A 16,789-nucleotide genomic window follows, 5' to 3' on the forward strand; every position below is an offset into this window, starting at 1 on the left:
AACAAGTCCAATTTGTGAATTATATATTCTTTTGAGTAGGATCTATTTTGTAAATGCATGTTATTAATCTTATTCTAAACCTATGTGCTCTTCAGTTTCAACCAAAACTTTTTTTTGTTTACTCAAAATGTCAATTTAAACCCAATTGATCTCAAAATCTAATCAACAACTGATAAATAGAAGTTCCCAGCCCCCTTTTTTTTTAATAATTACGGTAGTTACATTCTGATGTACATCACAATACATAATAAAATACCTGTTGCTACTTGTTACATCGTGACTTAAAGCTGAAATTTGCTCAATGTTATGTCATTCTGAGGATTACACAATTTCTTCATTATTAATGTTGAAGTAAAAGTAAAATATGAGTTAAAATTGCAAGGCAGTACAATAGATTGCATGAACAGTGATGATTTCAGTTTTTAGTATTTCTTGGACATTTAGTTCACAAGTATCTCAATAGGAACATTGTTTGATTAAGAATTTAATGATTCGAATTGCATTACAGAAATCAAAATATACAGTAAAATGACTTTAAAAATTTGTTCTAACTCTAAACCAGAAGCGTTTTGACTGTAATGTTATGGCATTATTACAGCACAATGTTTGTATATTCTGATACAACTTGTATGACACAAATCTATTATACTAAAGGCATAAACATCAAGTGATTTGTAAGCATGAGAATGCGACTCGAATTTATGTCCATACATATATTTATCCTGCCATCACGCACTACATCAATGTCGACTGCACCCCTGATTAGCCAAATTTCGGCCACGAGCTGCACTACAGCGTTCCATAACGTTGTCAGTCATCCCACAGCAGACTTTTAGCTGTTATGAAAAGCAATAACACATTTACAAATAATAACCGCAGGGAGACGGCAGTCGGCTCCAACGGTGAAAACCCCTGATCGCTTAAGGAGCGTGGTGCATGTGAAAACACAGCGAAATCAATCATGTGCTCAGCTGAAGCTGGAAGAGTGGAGATTTCAGACGGATGGAGCCAGAGATTTGGGCTTGAAGCCACAGTGTGCTAGGAGGCTCCCGTTAGTCTGAAATACAAATCTTACGCAGAAAACGCAAACTACAACGCGTAACCCAAAAGCAAAGTTATTGCTTTCATGAGTCGCTTTTAAGCTGTTACTAATGAAGCCAAATATTTGAGAGGTTCTTGGTAATCTAATATAAGCTATTGAGTTTTTGTACTTTGAAGGCTAAAGGGAAATACTGTAAAGACTGTGTGTGGTGAACTCTTGTGCAACCGCCGCTGACAGACAGCATTACGGTAGAAGTGTGTACTGTAACATCCATCGTGGTGGCGTCAGATATCCTCTCTCGTTCTATGCCGCTGCGCCCCTCAGGACTTCTTGAGCCGGCGTAATCGGGATGTTCTGGGCTCGCCCCCCTTCGTTCCCTCTCTGGCGGCCAATCTGGAACTAATAGAAGAGCCAGAGGATACGGGCTTGACGGATAGGCCTCTCAGACTTGTGGCCAGCCCGCTTTGGTTAGTCTGTGAAATCTCAGGCTGGGGACTGCAAACGTCTGGAGAGAGCTTGTTGGAATCGCTCAATGCTGCAGGGTCTCCAAGACGCAATCTTTTTGTCTTTTGGCGGTCAACGTCCTCTCCTGAGCTGCTTGGAGTTCTTGGTCGTCTCTTCGGACCGGTAGCATCAAGATGTGGTTCAGAGACCTCTTTATCGTTACTTAATTTAGACGACAACACAACTTTCCCTTCCTCCAATGACTCACCCGTGAACAATACGACAGGATGACACTTTTCGGACGAACCCTTTTGTGCTTCATCCACTTGCAATTGGTCTGATCTGGACTCTTGTTTATCTTGGCGTTGTTGGGGTTGGACGTCAGCCTGCCTGGCACTGGAAGAATGAGGAAATGTTAAATTAAGATAAGGATAGATCATCACAAGCTATATAAGAACTTACATCTTCTGAAGGACAGCTCTTTTTGTTGCTGTGGAGTTGGGTAATGGATCTATGGTCTCGCCAGAGCTAGAAAAATACTTTGATCGGCTTTGTTCACTCTGTTCAGACAAAAAAAGAAAAGAAAAAAAAAAAAGAGAGAGAGAGGTTCATTAAATTCAAGATGGCGGACAAAAAAAGAGAAATTATAAATCAGCTTATATCCAGTCATTTATTGTTTACAGTAGTTTCAGTAAGAATGCTGTCTGAGCTACTCTCTCAACACTTGACAGAAACTATGAAGTACATTGTTTATTTCTTGTTTTTCCATTGCACTGACATGAATGAACTATTTGGATATTTGGTGTAGCCATGGGAACGAATCCATTAAATGTTTTGTTTTGATGGCCATACCCAAGAGACCAAGCAAAAAGCTTGTGTTCAACTGCCAGAATTCAGAGAAAGCTTTCTTTTTTTCCTTTTCTCTGGCTCAAATGTCTGATCATGTTCATCAAAATATAAAAATGTGTGTGGCTGTGCGTTTAAGGGAAACATACTTGTACATGTTGTATATTATATGTGTATGTGTTAATATTAAACATGTCAAAACAAGTACCAATATGGTTAAATGTGTATACACACAAATATGTATATATACTGTACATGTACACTGAATTGAGACTGAAGTCAAGACATCATAATAGGACACATTGAGCAAAACGTTGTATAAAGTTAAATTTGAAATGATAAACTAAATCAAATTTAATTTTCAGAATAATATTCCCATTGTTTTTGATGGGTTGTGTGTGTGTGTGTGCGTGCGTGCATGCGTGCGTGCGTGTTTATCAGGACCTGGCTTGGCCACCTGAATAGTTTAACAAACACTTTGAAGTCCTTGTTTTAGTACTAGCCATGCTTAACTAGGCAGCGCTGAGAAGAATAAAGAGACGAGGCAGCTTATTGAATCCCACCAACATACACCTTCAACAGTCCTAATGAAGCTCTATCAACAGAACAATCCTTGATTGAGCAAGAACAGAGCGGGTGCTTGTGGCCGCCGTCTTTAAGGGCACAGGATCATTGAACTGCGATTAACCAACACAAAACAATCATTCCAGTCCAAACTGATTGGATTTCATAAAAGTGTAGGTTTACCAACCAGCCTCTGAACAGGTTTAAGATATATAGGCTATTAGTTCTATTTTAGGAGCAAACGGCCAGATAAGCACAAGGTCCGTCAAGTCATTAGAGCGAAATGAGGAAATTGCAGAGGGATGCGTTTCATATGAAGTGCAGACGCTGGCCTAAAGAAGGGGCCTCTATATACCCATATATAATGCCTTGTTTTATAAAGAGGGTTGGTGTGGCCTAGTGGATAATGGCATGGAATGGTAACCAAAAGGTTGTAGGTTTGAACCCTACAGTGCATGCAATGGTGAAGTCAACAGTACAATACAATAAAAAAGAAAGCATCAAAGATAAATGAAAACAGGGATGACAGACTGACTTGGTATCCATATTGCTCGTCTTTGAGCTGAGGCGTAGTGAGCAAGTCATGCTGAATAAGTTTTGAAACACACAAGGAAGGTCCACCCACTGCATGCTGCAGCATGTGATTGTGGCGCAACCTCAATCATGCGCTTTTTTGCTTAATATAATGAAGACAAAAAATATTAAAAAATTTCACAAGATAAGTTCTTGGTTGCAAGCTAAATCTTAATTTACAGTATTTGTATTCCTGTATCTCAATCATAGTATGGTGCAAGCAACCAATGGGTTCGCGAAAAGATTTGTGATTTGGGTCATGTTTCTCCACTTTTTTTTAATATGCATGACTTCTAATTGAATTAAATATTTATCCCCCTCAAGCGAGTGTATGTTTTTTGTGTGCATTTTGCATCAGTATTTGCAGTAAACCGTATATATATATAGTTTAAATCCAGCATTTTTAATGTGACATTCTAAAATTCACATTCAGAGACCGCGATATGAGCAAAATATATCACAATAAGAGTTATTTCATTTCAAAATGATGATATATATCGTTACGTTGTTATTTTTGTTAGAAATAAGGTACTTACAATGCCAAAAACAATTGCAGGACGCAAGTACAGAATCAAATTCTCTTTCGAGCACTTGAATGGTTTAAAATCTCTTCAAACATTAAACTGGGACATGAACAGGAAACATCTGTGATGATGCAACACTGCAACCTGACATGAGCATAATTGCCAAAAACAACGCCAGCGTGCACTTACCAAATTGAGTCCTCTTTTGTCTTATCAGGTTTAAACAATTTAAAATCGTGCCCCTATTATGCTTTTTCAGATATTACATTTCATGCAGTGTGTAATATAGCTATTTGTGAATGTAAAAGGTCTGCAAAGTGCAAAAATCATAGTGCAAGATAAATAAAGTTAGTTGTAATTGATGTAATTGGCAGAATTGGTGCGCTGCAAATTCAAACAACAGAGCCAATCAAAGGCATCAGAATAGCATCAGAAAAGCACATCCAAAACAGGCGAAGACATCGTTAACATTTTCATAAGTAACATCATTAATTTTTTCTCAGTAACTGTAACGGATAACAGTTAGGCTACATTTATTTACTAATCAAATTATGTAACTATTTACTCCTCAACACTGATTGGAGCACTTTAAACTGAAAAATAAAAACTGCAACTTCACGTTGAGCGTAACCGTGATAGAGACAATAATACAACATTTATACCGCTTGTCAACCGGTTCATCATGTCTAGTAGTGTATCACCCACCCCTAAGATGGAATGGAAACCCAGCCACAGACCGAAAGGCCCAACTCAGTTAAAGCTCTGTTCCCACACGCTGTTTGAAAGAAACAGGCTTAGCAGGATTGCTGCTTGACTCTAAATGGGCTGATCAATAGCTAGTAGGAAGGTTCATTTTAAGGTGCAGGGAAGGGTAATGCATGTGAAGATCTGAGAACACAAAATCTATCGCAGCCCTAGAGATTCTCTGCAGTGTGAGTTCAGTGTTAACCACAGAGACAAGTTCATAGGAAATCATGTTGTAACAAGGGCCAATAATTATTAAAAACGATTCATTTCCAAAGGTCAAGCTGCTGTCTCATCCGAAGTCTGTGCTCCATCCATGACCACCGTCTGTCGAACTCTCTCTTACACGCATACAGAAACTCCCCCCATTTACCACGTCCTTCAGCCCACTGCAACCAAGACTGGATGGTTTTTAGGGGGATATCCAGACACACAAGCGCACAAAAACACACCCATACTCACTAACGATAAGTCCACTGAAAATAAACACACCCAGTGAGCGTGAACGGTACAGCGGACACACACGCTTGACAAAAACATGGAGGACAGGAGAGGAAGAACATTTGAATTTCAATGCCTTCATATGCATTTTACAAACCTTTGGAAAATAGATGAAAGAGACAACAACAATGGAGCAGTGTTTCTTTCCCTGAGAAACACCCAAGAAGCAACTCTCTCATGTACTCCGCTGGTCTTCAAAGAAGAACAAGGGAAAGAGAAAGAGCGATAAGAAAAGACATTTTGGTCAGAAAGTTAGTGGAGTGATTTGTTAGCTGAATATGGAACTGAGAGCAGTCGATGTGTCTATGGAAATAAGGAATATAGTATCTACGAAAAAAGTGCAGAATGCAGTTTTTAAATTGAAAATTTAATGCAGTCACACTACCGTTCAAAAGTGTGGGGTCAATTTTTTTTATTTATTATAAATCTATCATTTTTATGCAATTATTATTTAAATTGATGTAAAACTGTGACAAGAAATGTATTTATAAATAATTTATTTTGTGTATGTGTGTATTATTTATAAATGTATTTATAAATAATTTATAAATAAATTATTTTGATTTTTATATTTCATCAAAGAATCCTAAAAAATGTATTGTTACATTTTTGTAATATGTTTTTATTAAAATATGTATTAGACCTGAGGAAAGTCTGTTGTCCGAAATGTTGCATATTAAAGCCATTAAATGATTCAGCAAGTTCGAGAAGTGTGCAAGGTTGTTTCGTTTTTTTTTTGGTTAACATTGATTCATTACTTTTGATTAACAAAATGTTACTTGAGCACCAAATCAGCATATTAGAAAGATTTCTGGATCATGTGAAAGACTGGAGTAATGATGCCGAAATTCAGCTTTGCCATCACAGGAATAAATTACACTTTAAAATATATTAAAATAGAAAACGGTTATTTTAAATCGTAGTTTTGATTCAATATTTACATTTAATATGTTCTCATAAATTATTTTCGGGGCACAGTGTCATGACCTCTATGGTTACAAAAGCCATAACCATTGCATATAAACACTTAGCTAAAAGTGAAACAAATTCAAGCAGAACCCAGTAAGGACTGCAGCCCACATACACTTGATATAAACAATTAAAAATAGCATCTATTTGTCTTTACACTAAATGACTGTTGAAAATGTAAGCTAAAGTGTCTTCTATCAACGACGAGTCATTTTTTTAAAAAGGAAATGAGTCAGTCTTCACAAACTCATTCACCCTTCACATTTCCATAAGCTCAATCATACTGTACATAATCAACCATGAAATGAGGTTGAGTTGATGCTATAAGTGCTGGCACGCTTAGAGGACACTCTTACAATGACTCATCTGTACTAGTAAACAAACAAATATGTGCCACTATTCACGTGATCTGGACTCATTAGCCGTTAGGCAGATCACCGTTACACAAGCACTTGAAGGCCCGCAATGCGGGTAGTGGAAGTGCAGTTACGGATCAGGACAAAGATCAGTCAAGTAGAGGTGATCCGTGAACTGATTTGCCAGTGACTATAATGCCCTTGAGCAAAGCACTTAACTTAAGGTATCTCTAAGAGGATTGTCCCAACAAGTGTACCGTAGTCACTATGAGTAAATGTGCGGTCAGACTAGACTGTGTCTCATTAACTTCTATTCATACATATATACGGATGCAGGAGAGCAGGAACGCAAGCATAAGCATACGCTCTAAAAAAAAATCTTTTTTTTTTTTTTTTTTTAAACCAAATGTCAGGTTCAGCCTGTGGGGTCATTTTATTGGATTGTTTTTAATATTTTACCCAGGTACTAGGTAGTTTTTGTACAACTCAGCTGCTGGGCTATTTTTTTTTCTGTCATTTCTACATACAAATGATGAACCCCCTCACAAACCTTACCCAGTGCTGGGTCAATGTAACCCAATGTTGGGTAGTCTGTGCCAAACCGGTTAAAACTTGACAAATTTGTCAATGGTCATTTTGTGTTTTGTTCTGAGAAAAAAACATCCTTAGGAGTAACGTCCTGAATGAAATTAAGGGGTCTATTACAATGTTTTTTTATTCCAATGATCAATGATTACTGTTCTGAAGATCTGCCATCTCTTATTTGACCTTTGTTGTTTACATGTAAAATCGCAGCTAACGTCTGCTTGGAAAGCATACACCGGATCTACACTTAGAGCCACCATGGAAGTTTTACCTCCCACCAAACGAATGGTGTGGCCAGGGCTCAGGCATGACGCAGCATCGCTGTCATATGAATATTAGTAAAAGTTTGAATTTGAATATTAAAATGTAATTTAATGAACAGCCTACTGATACCAGTTTTCTTCCCACAGATTCCTCTTGGCTGCTCTTATTGCTCCTGCCACGTCCTAAAATGTTTACTAAATGTTTTTGAGTATTTTATGATTGTAAAAGACAGACAGAATGAATTTGTTTGTTGTAATAAGCATTTGAATCCTTAATATTGTTATTATTTAGGCCTAGTTTTATTTATTAAAGCAGTAAGGCATTGAAGTTAGAAGAATTTTATATTATGAATATAATTTTAGAAGATTATTTTGTAAACTTCAATTGTAATTTATAATAATTATAATACATGTATAATAATAATAAAAAATTATACTAAATGTCCATGACTATTATTTACAATATGGCAGAGTCTTAAGTACCTTCAGTAGCCAAGAGATCTATCTATTATGAATAATGTGCTCTGATCATTTAGAACATTTATGTTTGGAGAGGCAAAAGCAAACCACAGCAGAACCCTCACCCTTTTTTTACCATCATGGAAAATCTGAACATAGTCATCATTGCGTAATATTGCTGAATTTTCTGTCATCACCAAGATGATGCCTTTGATGAGACTTGAGTCTAATGTGACACAGGCTTGCTTACCGGTACTTGGAAGCTTTGCTTCAGTTGGTTGTCACCACAGCAAGAACAATGCAAACAAACAAACATGAAGAAATGGCGAGAATCTAAAGCTTAGACACCCTCACATACCTCAATGCCCGTCACCCTATACAATGAACTTGAGGAAAAGCATTTGCCTATTCAATGGATACAATTCAGAACAACCTTTTATTTCTCTTAGAGAAGACATTCATGCACCATTCATGTATTTTATCACTAAGTACCTGTCAGAACAACACTCCAGCCATCTAAACCAGAGCCCTTACATGAAGAGCATCTATAAACCATAACCACTCCAGAAATCCACCTCGTTTCTGTGGATACAAACCAGATTAGTTGACTTTGAGTTTGGCCAAGAAGCCCTGAATGACAGTGTTGTGTGGCTTGCTTTTGGAAACCGTGAGAAATTGAGATAGGAGAGGAACAAAGAAAGGATAAAGTTATGTCCATAAACACTGTGGCTCTCCCCAAAGGGAGAGGAGGCTGTAAAAACACATCTGCCCTGAGCTTTGATCCGCCGCTTCATTACAAGGCTGCTATCTGCACCGTTCTTCCAGAAGTACAGATGGGGCACCATCAAAATACTAAACTAACTTTCTTCTGTGGATCACAAAAAAAATATATACTTTTAGTCAATGGGTTCCAAACAATACTGTACAGCATGGGTGGCCAACTTCGGTCCTGGAGAGCCACAGTCGTGCAGAGTTTTGCTCCAACCCTAATCAAACACACCTGAACAAGCTAATCAAGGTGTCACACTTGCTAAGCATGGCAAGCGAATGAGCACGGAGAAGAAGAACATGACAGACTTTATTTAACAGAAGACTTCACAAAACCAAATTCAGTGTAGTATTAATGAGAACTGACCACAAGAACTAAAACAGTCAGAATATATCCTGACAGAACACAAAGATGATTTAATAAACACAGGTGATGCCAATGAGGAAACTAATGAGTAACTATAGTAACAAACTAGAACGAAATGAGTAACCTAGGAGACAAACAAGTGGCATGAAACTAAGAACAAAGGAGACATGTGACTGAAGATAAACAAACTAAGAGTCCATGAGAGTGAAACTAAGCATAATCGTGACAGTACACCCCCTCCAGGAAGGTGCGCCGTAACAGATGAGATGAGCGAGGGGGCTTTGGAGGTGGACGAGGAGCAGGTGAAGGGCTGGGAGTAGGCAGATGGGCAGGCAGCCGATACCAGGGAGTAGTAGATGTAGGTAGCAGTCAGTGGATGGCCTTGATCAGGGGCGAACGGATGGGGACCCTGGGCACAGCCAGGACTGCGCTCCATGGCAGCGTCACTAGAAGGAGGAGCCATGGTGTCTTGACACCACCCTGGGGATGACTGGAGGCAACGATGGAGGTGGAGCCCACCACGCAGATCTAGAGCCAAGGCAGTGGAGAGACACAGAAGACCTAGGCGGCCACGACGGAGCCGCGACGCATCCCCTGAGATGGAAGCAGGGGGCAAAGGTAGAGCCTGAGGGAGGGCGGAGCTAGCCAAAGCCGAAGGGGTGTAAAGCCGGAGAGCAGCGAATGCGTGACGATGTCCGACCCAGGTGGAGCCGATGGTCCGAGGGAGTCCAGCAAGGCCGAATGGCTGACTCACTTTCAGTGGCGGGAGGGTGAGTAAGGCGGGCACACTTCCATTCCCTCGTACTCCACTCGTACTCCCTCGTACTTATCAGGGTGCAACTCTGGTAAAACTCTGCATGACTGTGGCTCTCCAGGACCAACGTTGGCCACCCATGCTGTACACCATGGATTTTATTGTACAGACAATTATTTTTTGTGACATTTTTCAAGAAATCTTATTTTCTTCTGCCACAGAAGAAAGAAAGTCACACAGGTTTGGAACAATACGAGTAAATAATGCATTTTTAGGTACTTTATCCCTTCAAATGAATGTACTGTATTTATTAAATGAGTAGAGTCAAAGATACACCCATTTGGAACCATTTTATTGTAACAAAAGGTACTTTAATTTAAGAAAAACTGTTAAGAACAATCTAAATATCCATATAATTCCCATCCCTAGCTTACATTGATTTAAAAGTTAGTACGTTTTTTTATAATATTATGTACGGTATATACAGCCAGGATGCTTTAAATAGATCAATAATGTTAAAAAAAAGACATCTATTTCAAGTAAATGCTGTTGATTTGAACTTTCTATTCATCGAAGAATCCTGAAAAATGTATCATGTTTCTATAAAAACATTAAGCAGCACAACTGTTTTCAACATTGATAATAATAAGTAATGTTTCTCAAGCACCAAATCAGCTTATTAGACTGAAAATTCAGCTTTGCAATAACAGGAATAAATTACATTTTAAAAGAGAATAGAATAGAAAAAGAGTTATTTTAACTGTGATAATGTTTCACAACAATATTATGTTTTATTGTATTTTTGGTCAGGCTTGGTGAGGGTAAGAGACTTTTCAAATAAATATTTCAAAAAATCTTACAGAGCCCATTTTTTTGTGGTGGTGTATAGTATGTGTGAACAAATACGGACCCAATTTAAGCTAGACACCTTCTCAAGGTGTTTCAGACAGTACATTAAAAGGAAAAGGAAGATTTGTCTGCCGTCTCAGTTGTGATGACATGATGCTGTGCTGACTGTGCACCCGCAACGCTTTTTTGCTACGCAACAATGAAGGATCCTTCCCGCTTGACCAACATCAGACCACAGCACAGGATGTGAATCACTCAAGGAACCGTTAATCTTGCTTTGACAGAGGATACAAGTCACCTTCCAGTTCATGAAACACCCCTTCCAGGGTTTGAACCGGTGACTTTCCAAATAGTACCAAAAATCTTTTTCACGCTCTCTCTTGCTCCAAGAAAGCACGTGTCACATCACCGCTCGTTCTTAAAGCCTCACCTTATGACCTCTGGATAGGTGTTATGGCAGCTCTGAGCGGCTGATATAAACTTTGTTTTGCAAACTGAGCACTAAATCAAATGGAAGGACCACAGACAAATTCCCAAACTGCCTCAAAACATGTGGCGTCATTCAGACTCTCACTGTCAAGCTCTGCGGTGAGAGAAACTCACCATAAACATATGACAACACTGGAAGAACAAATTCACTGAGCCATTATCATTTTCAAATAGAAATTCTACTTCGCATGTGACTCATACAGCCGAGCTGCATTTCTTAAGATTATTTAGATTCTTATTAAGACATAACTTTCCTGGCTAACCTCAAGCTAAAAAAAGAGTAAGAAAGAAGCTAAATGAAAAGGCTTCCACTGACCAATTAGAAAGGAGCAACTGAAATAATTGTTTTGTCATGAGAAAAACTCCGACTGACTCTCCTGATGCCTCTTTCCTCCAATCTGCCAAATAGCAAGAGCACCACCGCAAGCTCCTGCTAACCCTTCCTCGCAGCATATACAAGCACAGAGAACCACATCCTGAGGAGGGGAATGCAAAAACAAGGGCCCTTGCTTCCATGAACTGGAAAAGCGGTTACACAATGTGAACTTTTCACTGTCGAACTGGATAACTTCACTCGAATTATTACAATTCATGCTTTCATTGAAAGCCAAAGCAACGCAGGAAAAAAATGTCTAAAAAGAAAAGGTCTCAAAGAAAAACAACGGCAAATGATTCAACTCGAAAAAGTACCGACATTAATGGCAGGATAGATGGGAGACTGTCTTCGTCCTTGATGTCCACCCAAGGTAGGCGGCTCTGTGCAGATTTCCCAGGATTCTATTGGGAGATGGAGTATAATCAACCAAGAGTCTCAGAGGGAAGAAGTGGACATGAAAAGATTTGAAGATCTGATTGGGGCGAAGATGATGACAGATGATGACTCGGGACACACAGCAGGAAGTCCAACAAAGACACTTTCACTTGGACATTTGTGGCTCCGGAGATCCTACCGCTGAGTATCCTGTTGAACCAAATCACAGTCTTCATACCCACACACAACTGTTGCCATAAAAGTGGGTGAGTAAGAGGGCATGTGTGTGAGCCAAGTAAAACTGTGGTCTTGTTTCCGTGGCAAAATACATAGTGTACCAATGATGCAACTTGTGATTTCAGAATGCGAATCCTGGATTACATTTTCTACTGCAGCTTCAAGATGAATAACTCTATCAAATCTAGGGATGTATAAAACTACATATTTTCAATCAACTCATCAGTGCATTCCCTGAATGACCTCTCAACAAATTGGCCTTAAAAGAATAATGGATGAACATTAAAGGGATATTTCACCTAAAAAAATAATAATAATAAAAATTATATATATATATATATATATATTCATGTTGTTCCAAACCTGTCTGACTAACTTTCTTCCGTTCAACATAGAGAAGATATTTTGAGAAATGTTTTTTTGTCCTTACAATGTAAGTCAAGGTTAACCAAACAGTTTGGTTGCCAACATTCTTCAAAATATCTTCTTTTATGTTCCACAGAAGAAAGTAAGTCATACAGGTTTGGAACAACATGAGGGTAAGAAAATAATGATAAAAAAATATTTTTGGGTGAACTATAATACCTTTAAAGTGGAATGCCCTTTAAATAAGCCCTGTTTAATTAGGCAGATCTCAGCTTCACCTGACCCTGATTGGATGTGTTTCTGAGAGGAATACACAAAATATGCATTTTTGTTTTCAAAACTAGCTAGATGAGGGCAACAGAATAAAACAGAAACTAGAGGTCATAAAACATGAGAAAACTAAATCTAGAATTGCTTCTTTTTTTATTAAACAGTGGTTTACTGAACAAATTGTGTCTCTGTCATTAAATAAATACAATTATAACTAAAATTTATGGATAAAAAGATAAAAAAATTATCTCTGCTAATGCTGTAAACTGTATAGGTAGCATTTGCACATTATTTTACCTCCACCAGCATTTGTATATACACACACACACTTACAGAATTTCATATTAGGAGCGTATGGATTTCTATAGATGGGTCAGATATCTTGTGTTTTCAAAACAGTATTTTAATATATTTTTTGTACTTTGTACTTTAGTAAAATTACAACACAATTGCTAATATTTAAACAGTGTGTACATACTATTTTTCTTCACAAAGTTTACATGGTTCTTCAAATACACAGGTGCCTTTAGATTTTAGAAAAGGGGGTTCTTGGCGTAAAAAAAAAAAACCTGATATAAACTGTCAATGTATGCACTCAGTGGTCATATTTACATGCTGCACTCAGTGTGTAGAACCCAGTGCTCCGTGTCTTAGGCCAAAGGCATTTAGTGGTCCACCTCAGAGAGCAGTATAGAGCCTCACCAATCAGCCCTTTCCAACTACTCATTTGTCGCCCCATAATAAGCGAGAGGGGAGAACAAAACACACAGGAATTAACTACATCCAGAGTCCAGAACCCAATTCATGGCATTTGCAGAGAATGGGTTCAAGATTGGGAAACACCATACATTAAAGACACATGTTATAGATAATATAAAGAGCTGGAAAATAACTAGTCACCATCTCAGGCAAGCCTACAGACTGTGCACAGGATAAAATCAGTTTACCCCCTCCATAATAGTTAGACACTTTTGTTAGCGTATAGTGTAGCCAACTATTTTTAAAGAGGGTCATTTTACTGTAGCTTAACTACATTTATTAAGTAAACTGTAGCTTGGCAAGCTAGTTTCAAAGTAGCTTCTCCAACACTGATTATAAACTGTATTTCATAACATAAGCAGCTCTTACCACATCCAGGTTCAGATTTCCACTGGGAAGTGCAGAATTCTCTGGAGGACTGGCACACACTACAACACGCTCAGGAAACACACGCAACTCTGTGAAGGTAAAAAAATTACTGATGAAGCTGTAGCTAAATTGATGTGGAAACCATTTAGCAAAATATAATATACAGTAAATGTTCTGTTTGAAACGAAGGGCGAAATGGGAAAGAGAAGGTGAAAATATGCATGAATAAATTCTCACAGACATCTGAAGTAAAACAAAGATGACTAAGATGAATTTACACTACAGGAGCATCAACAGCTAAACTGACCTCAATGCCCTCTTCATGGGAAATATTGAATACTGTTGAAAAAGCTTTATATGTTGTTTTTAAGAAAATGGCAAAGTTGCCATAAAGTTGAATGTCAACACTTGGCGACTTCACGTCCCCACTGCCCCTCAGTCAATAAAGTTTCAAATATGTAACTCGATACAAGTAAAACAAACCACATTGTTTGATGTATTTTCCGGTTTATTTTCTTCAAACTTGGCCAAATTTAGCTTGAAAATGAAGGCCAAGCAAATTGCTGGTCAGCTGCATTTTCTTCTTTTTGTTTTTCCTAGATTACTTAAAATAACCTATACCTATTAGTTATATTAGTCTGTACGCTCCTACTTTGTTTGTATTTCTTTGAGTCGTGTTAAACATAAATCATGTACAATGATGATTGTAACTTGCTTCACAGAGTCTGACATGCCATACTGTATCTCTAAAGATACAGTGAAACTTTGGACTGAACTTGTTTACTGTGATAAGCAAGCCAAATTTTCACTGTGAGCTGCTGTCAAGCCTAGCTCGGGTGGACTTGGCTTTAGTCTCAAATATTTTTTGAGCTCTGCCTCTATTAGGACGGAGTGCATTCGTCTCTTACTGTCTAGCCAGATATAATGGGTGGTTTCTTCAAAGACGTTTCTCTTAGATCTGTATGAATTTGACTTGAAACCACAAGTTCAGCACAAAACGTATTTTGAATCATTTTCTGAGTTGCCAGCTAAGTGAACATATTTCAGTCGACTTTTTCCAAAATAAAAACGATCCGGACAGTGACCTCCGACTGAGCCCGACAGCTGTATGAACTAATAACAACACAGGTGCTTCTGAAACAATCATCTGTTTCATGAGGCAACTTAATGTGGAAAAAAACACTCAAATCAGTTTTCTTTAGTCTAGGAGGAGAGGAAATAAACTACCTCTGTAGTGCTGCCTGACTATGCATCTTAAGTTGACATGTCGTTTCATGAAGTGCACCGCCAGACGAACATTCCCACCTGCAAAAGAAAATACATTTTATGGTCAAATCAGTTAAACGTCAAAATACATTTAGAAGAAGTGGTCATATTGAAACAGCGAGGGCTTGACATGTTAAGCTAAGCATGAAACAATCGCATTTGGGACTGCCTGTTTGTTTAAACAAATCCACGTTTACGCACGAGGAAATTTAATAAGCAAATCAGCACTGCATTAATGATAGTCTGTGACACGTCTACTGTACTGAACATAGACGTTATCAATTATATGTGGCCAACATGCAAAAGGCCAGAACAAAGGCTCGTCAAATGTCTGCCAAATATGACACCGCTCAAAGGCGGTTTAATGTCTGAAAAATACCAAAGCGTTTCAGCAAATGATAAAGAAGCCTCATCATAGTTCAGGCATGAATATAAGCAGAGCCAGGGGCTTCTTGGCCTTTGAAGTCCACTGTAACAAGACTGACTGAACGCTGAAACTATTTACAGCCTCTACTGGTGGGAGAGTTTTATGAATTCATCCTTCATTCCTTCGAGAACAGCATATAATGTGCCACTTTGCCTGCATAACCTGTATTTTAAACTGCAAACATCTCTAAACACTGGACGAGTGGCTGAAAATTAGCACTGAAGACTGTTATTTATTATTCTTACACAACTCTCTGGAATACTCAACTGTGATTGGTCTATCTCTGCATTCTGCGGTCAAATATTTTAGTATAATAACTGCTATACTCTATGATGGATGAATAACACTGCTAGTTTTGTGCCTCTTGTAATGCATTCAGCGATCTCATTTTTCTCACATAATAAAAGAATTTAAAGTGGGATAATGTAGTCAGCAGGTAATTACGACAAAATAAACCTCTTCATTATGATATAAGACCTGATCATTCTGTCAGCGTTTATTTTGCAAAGGTAAGATGACAGGTGAATAAAATAAGATTTATTATAAAATTTTCTGTTTGCACAATTATGTTCACACAAAGGAAGAAGTGAATAAATAGGGTGTATACAAAGGACAATCAAACTGATGAATGACATCCTTCAAAAAGAATCAGAACAGAACAAGCATTTTTATTATAGACCTTCTGTTGTGGACTTTGATGTCATTCAACTGGTCTGAAAGCAGTTTCTAATCTGAGAATATTATACACTATATTAAGCAATTTACAGTACAAAAATTTAATAAAAATACAATACAAAACATTTCTGTCAGGACCACTATCGTCAAATACGATAGACAATTAGCATACAGTTTGGAATGGCGGAATGGTTCCGTTCTGGTCGAGAACTCCCTGTGCATCCATGCAGTCTAGCATGGATATGAGCAGCAATAACCCCCCTTGGGGTAAACAGAACAGAACCAACATGAATGTATGCAGATATCACTAATTTTAAAATACAACATAATTCGAGAATTTATTCTGAGGGGAATTTCGAGGAAAATCAGAATGCCAAATCCTGACTGACGAGAGGAGCTGGGGATGGAGGAGGGTAATTTGATCCTGAGAAACACGATGGCTGCTGATAACACTGAAGGAGCTTATTTATGTATAAAGTGATAAGCATCATATTCATATAGGTAGACGTGGATCAGCTGAGAGTCAGCTGATGCGAGCTTGACTAACGTGACCTGCCAGAACTGACGCTTGA

At 38.2% G+C, this 16,789-nt stretch overlaps 1 protein-coding gene across 1 annotated transcript in view; it reads right to left on the bottom strand.

The window, feature by feature from the left end:
- Positions 1-179: 179 nt before the first annotated feature.
- The window catches only part of slx4ip (SLX4 interacting protein), a 42,483-nt gene continuing 25,873 nt past the window's right edge, over positions 180-16,789 (bottom strand). The window contains exons 5-8 of the mRNA XM_079634838.1: positions 15,077-15,154; positions 13,850-13,938; positions 1,949-2,046; positions 180-1,882 (exon numbers count right to left, since the gene is read on the bottom strand). Of these exons, the coding sequence (XP_079490964.1) occupies positions 1,363-1,882; positions 1,949-2,046; positions 13,850-13,938; positions 15,077-15,154 (785 nt within the window). The 3' untranslated portion in view covers positions 180-1,362. The remainder of the gene's footprint in view (positions 1,883-1,948; positions 2,047-13,849; positions 13,939-15,076; positions 15,155-16,789) is intronic.

Source organism: Phoxinus phoxinus (assembly GCF_949152265.1).
Source record: "Phoxinus phoxinus genome assembly, chromosome: 14".
In the NCBI taxonomy this organism is placed as follows: Eukaryota; Metazoa; Chordata; class Actinopteri; order Cypriniformes; family Leuciscidae; genus Phoxinus; species Phoxinus phoxinus.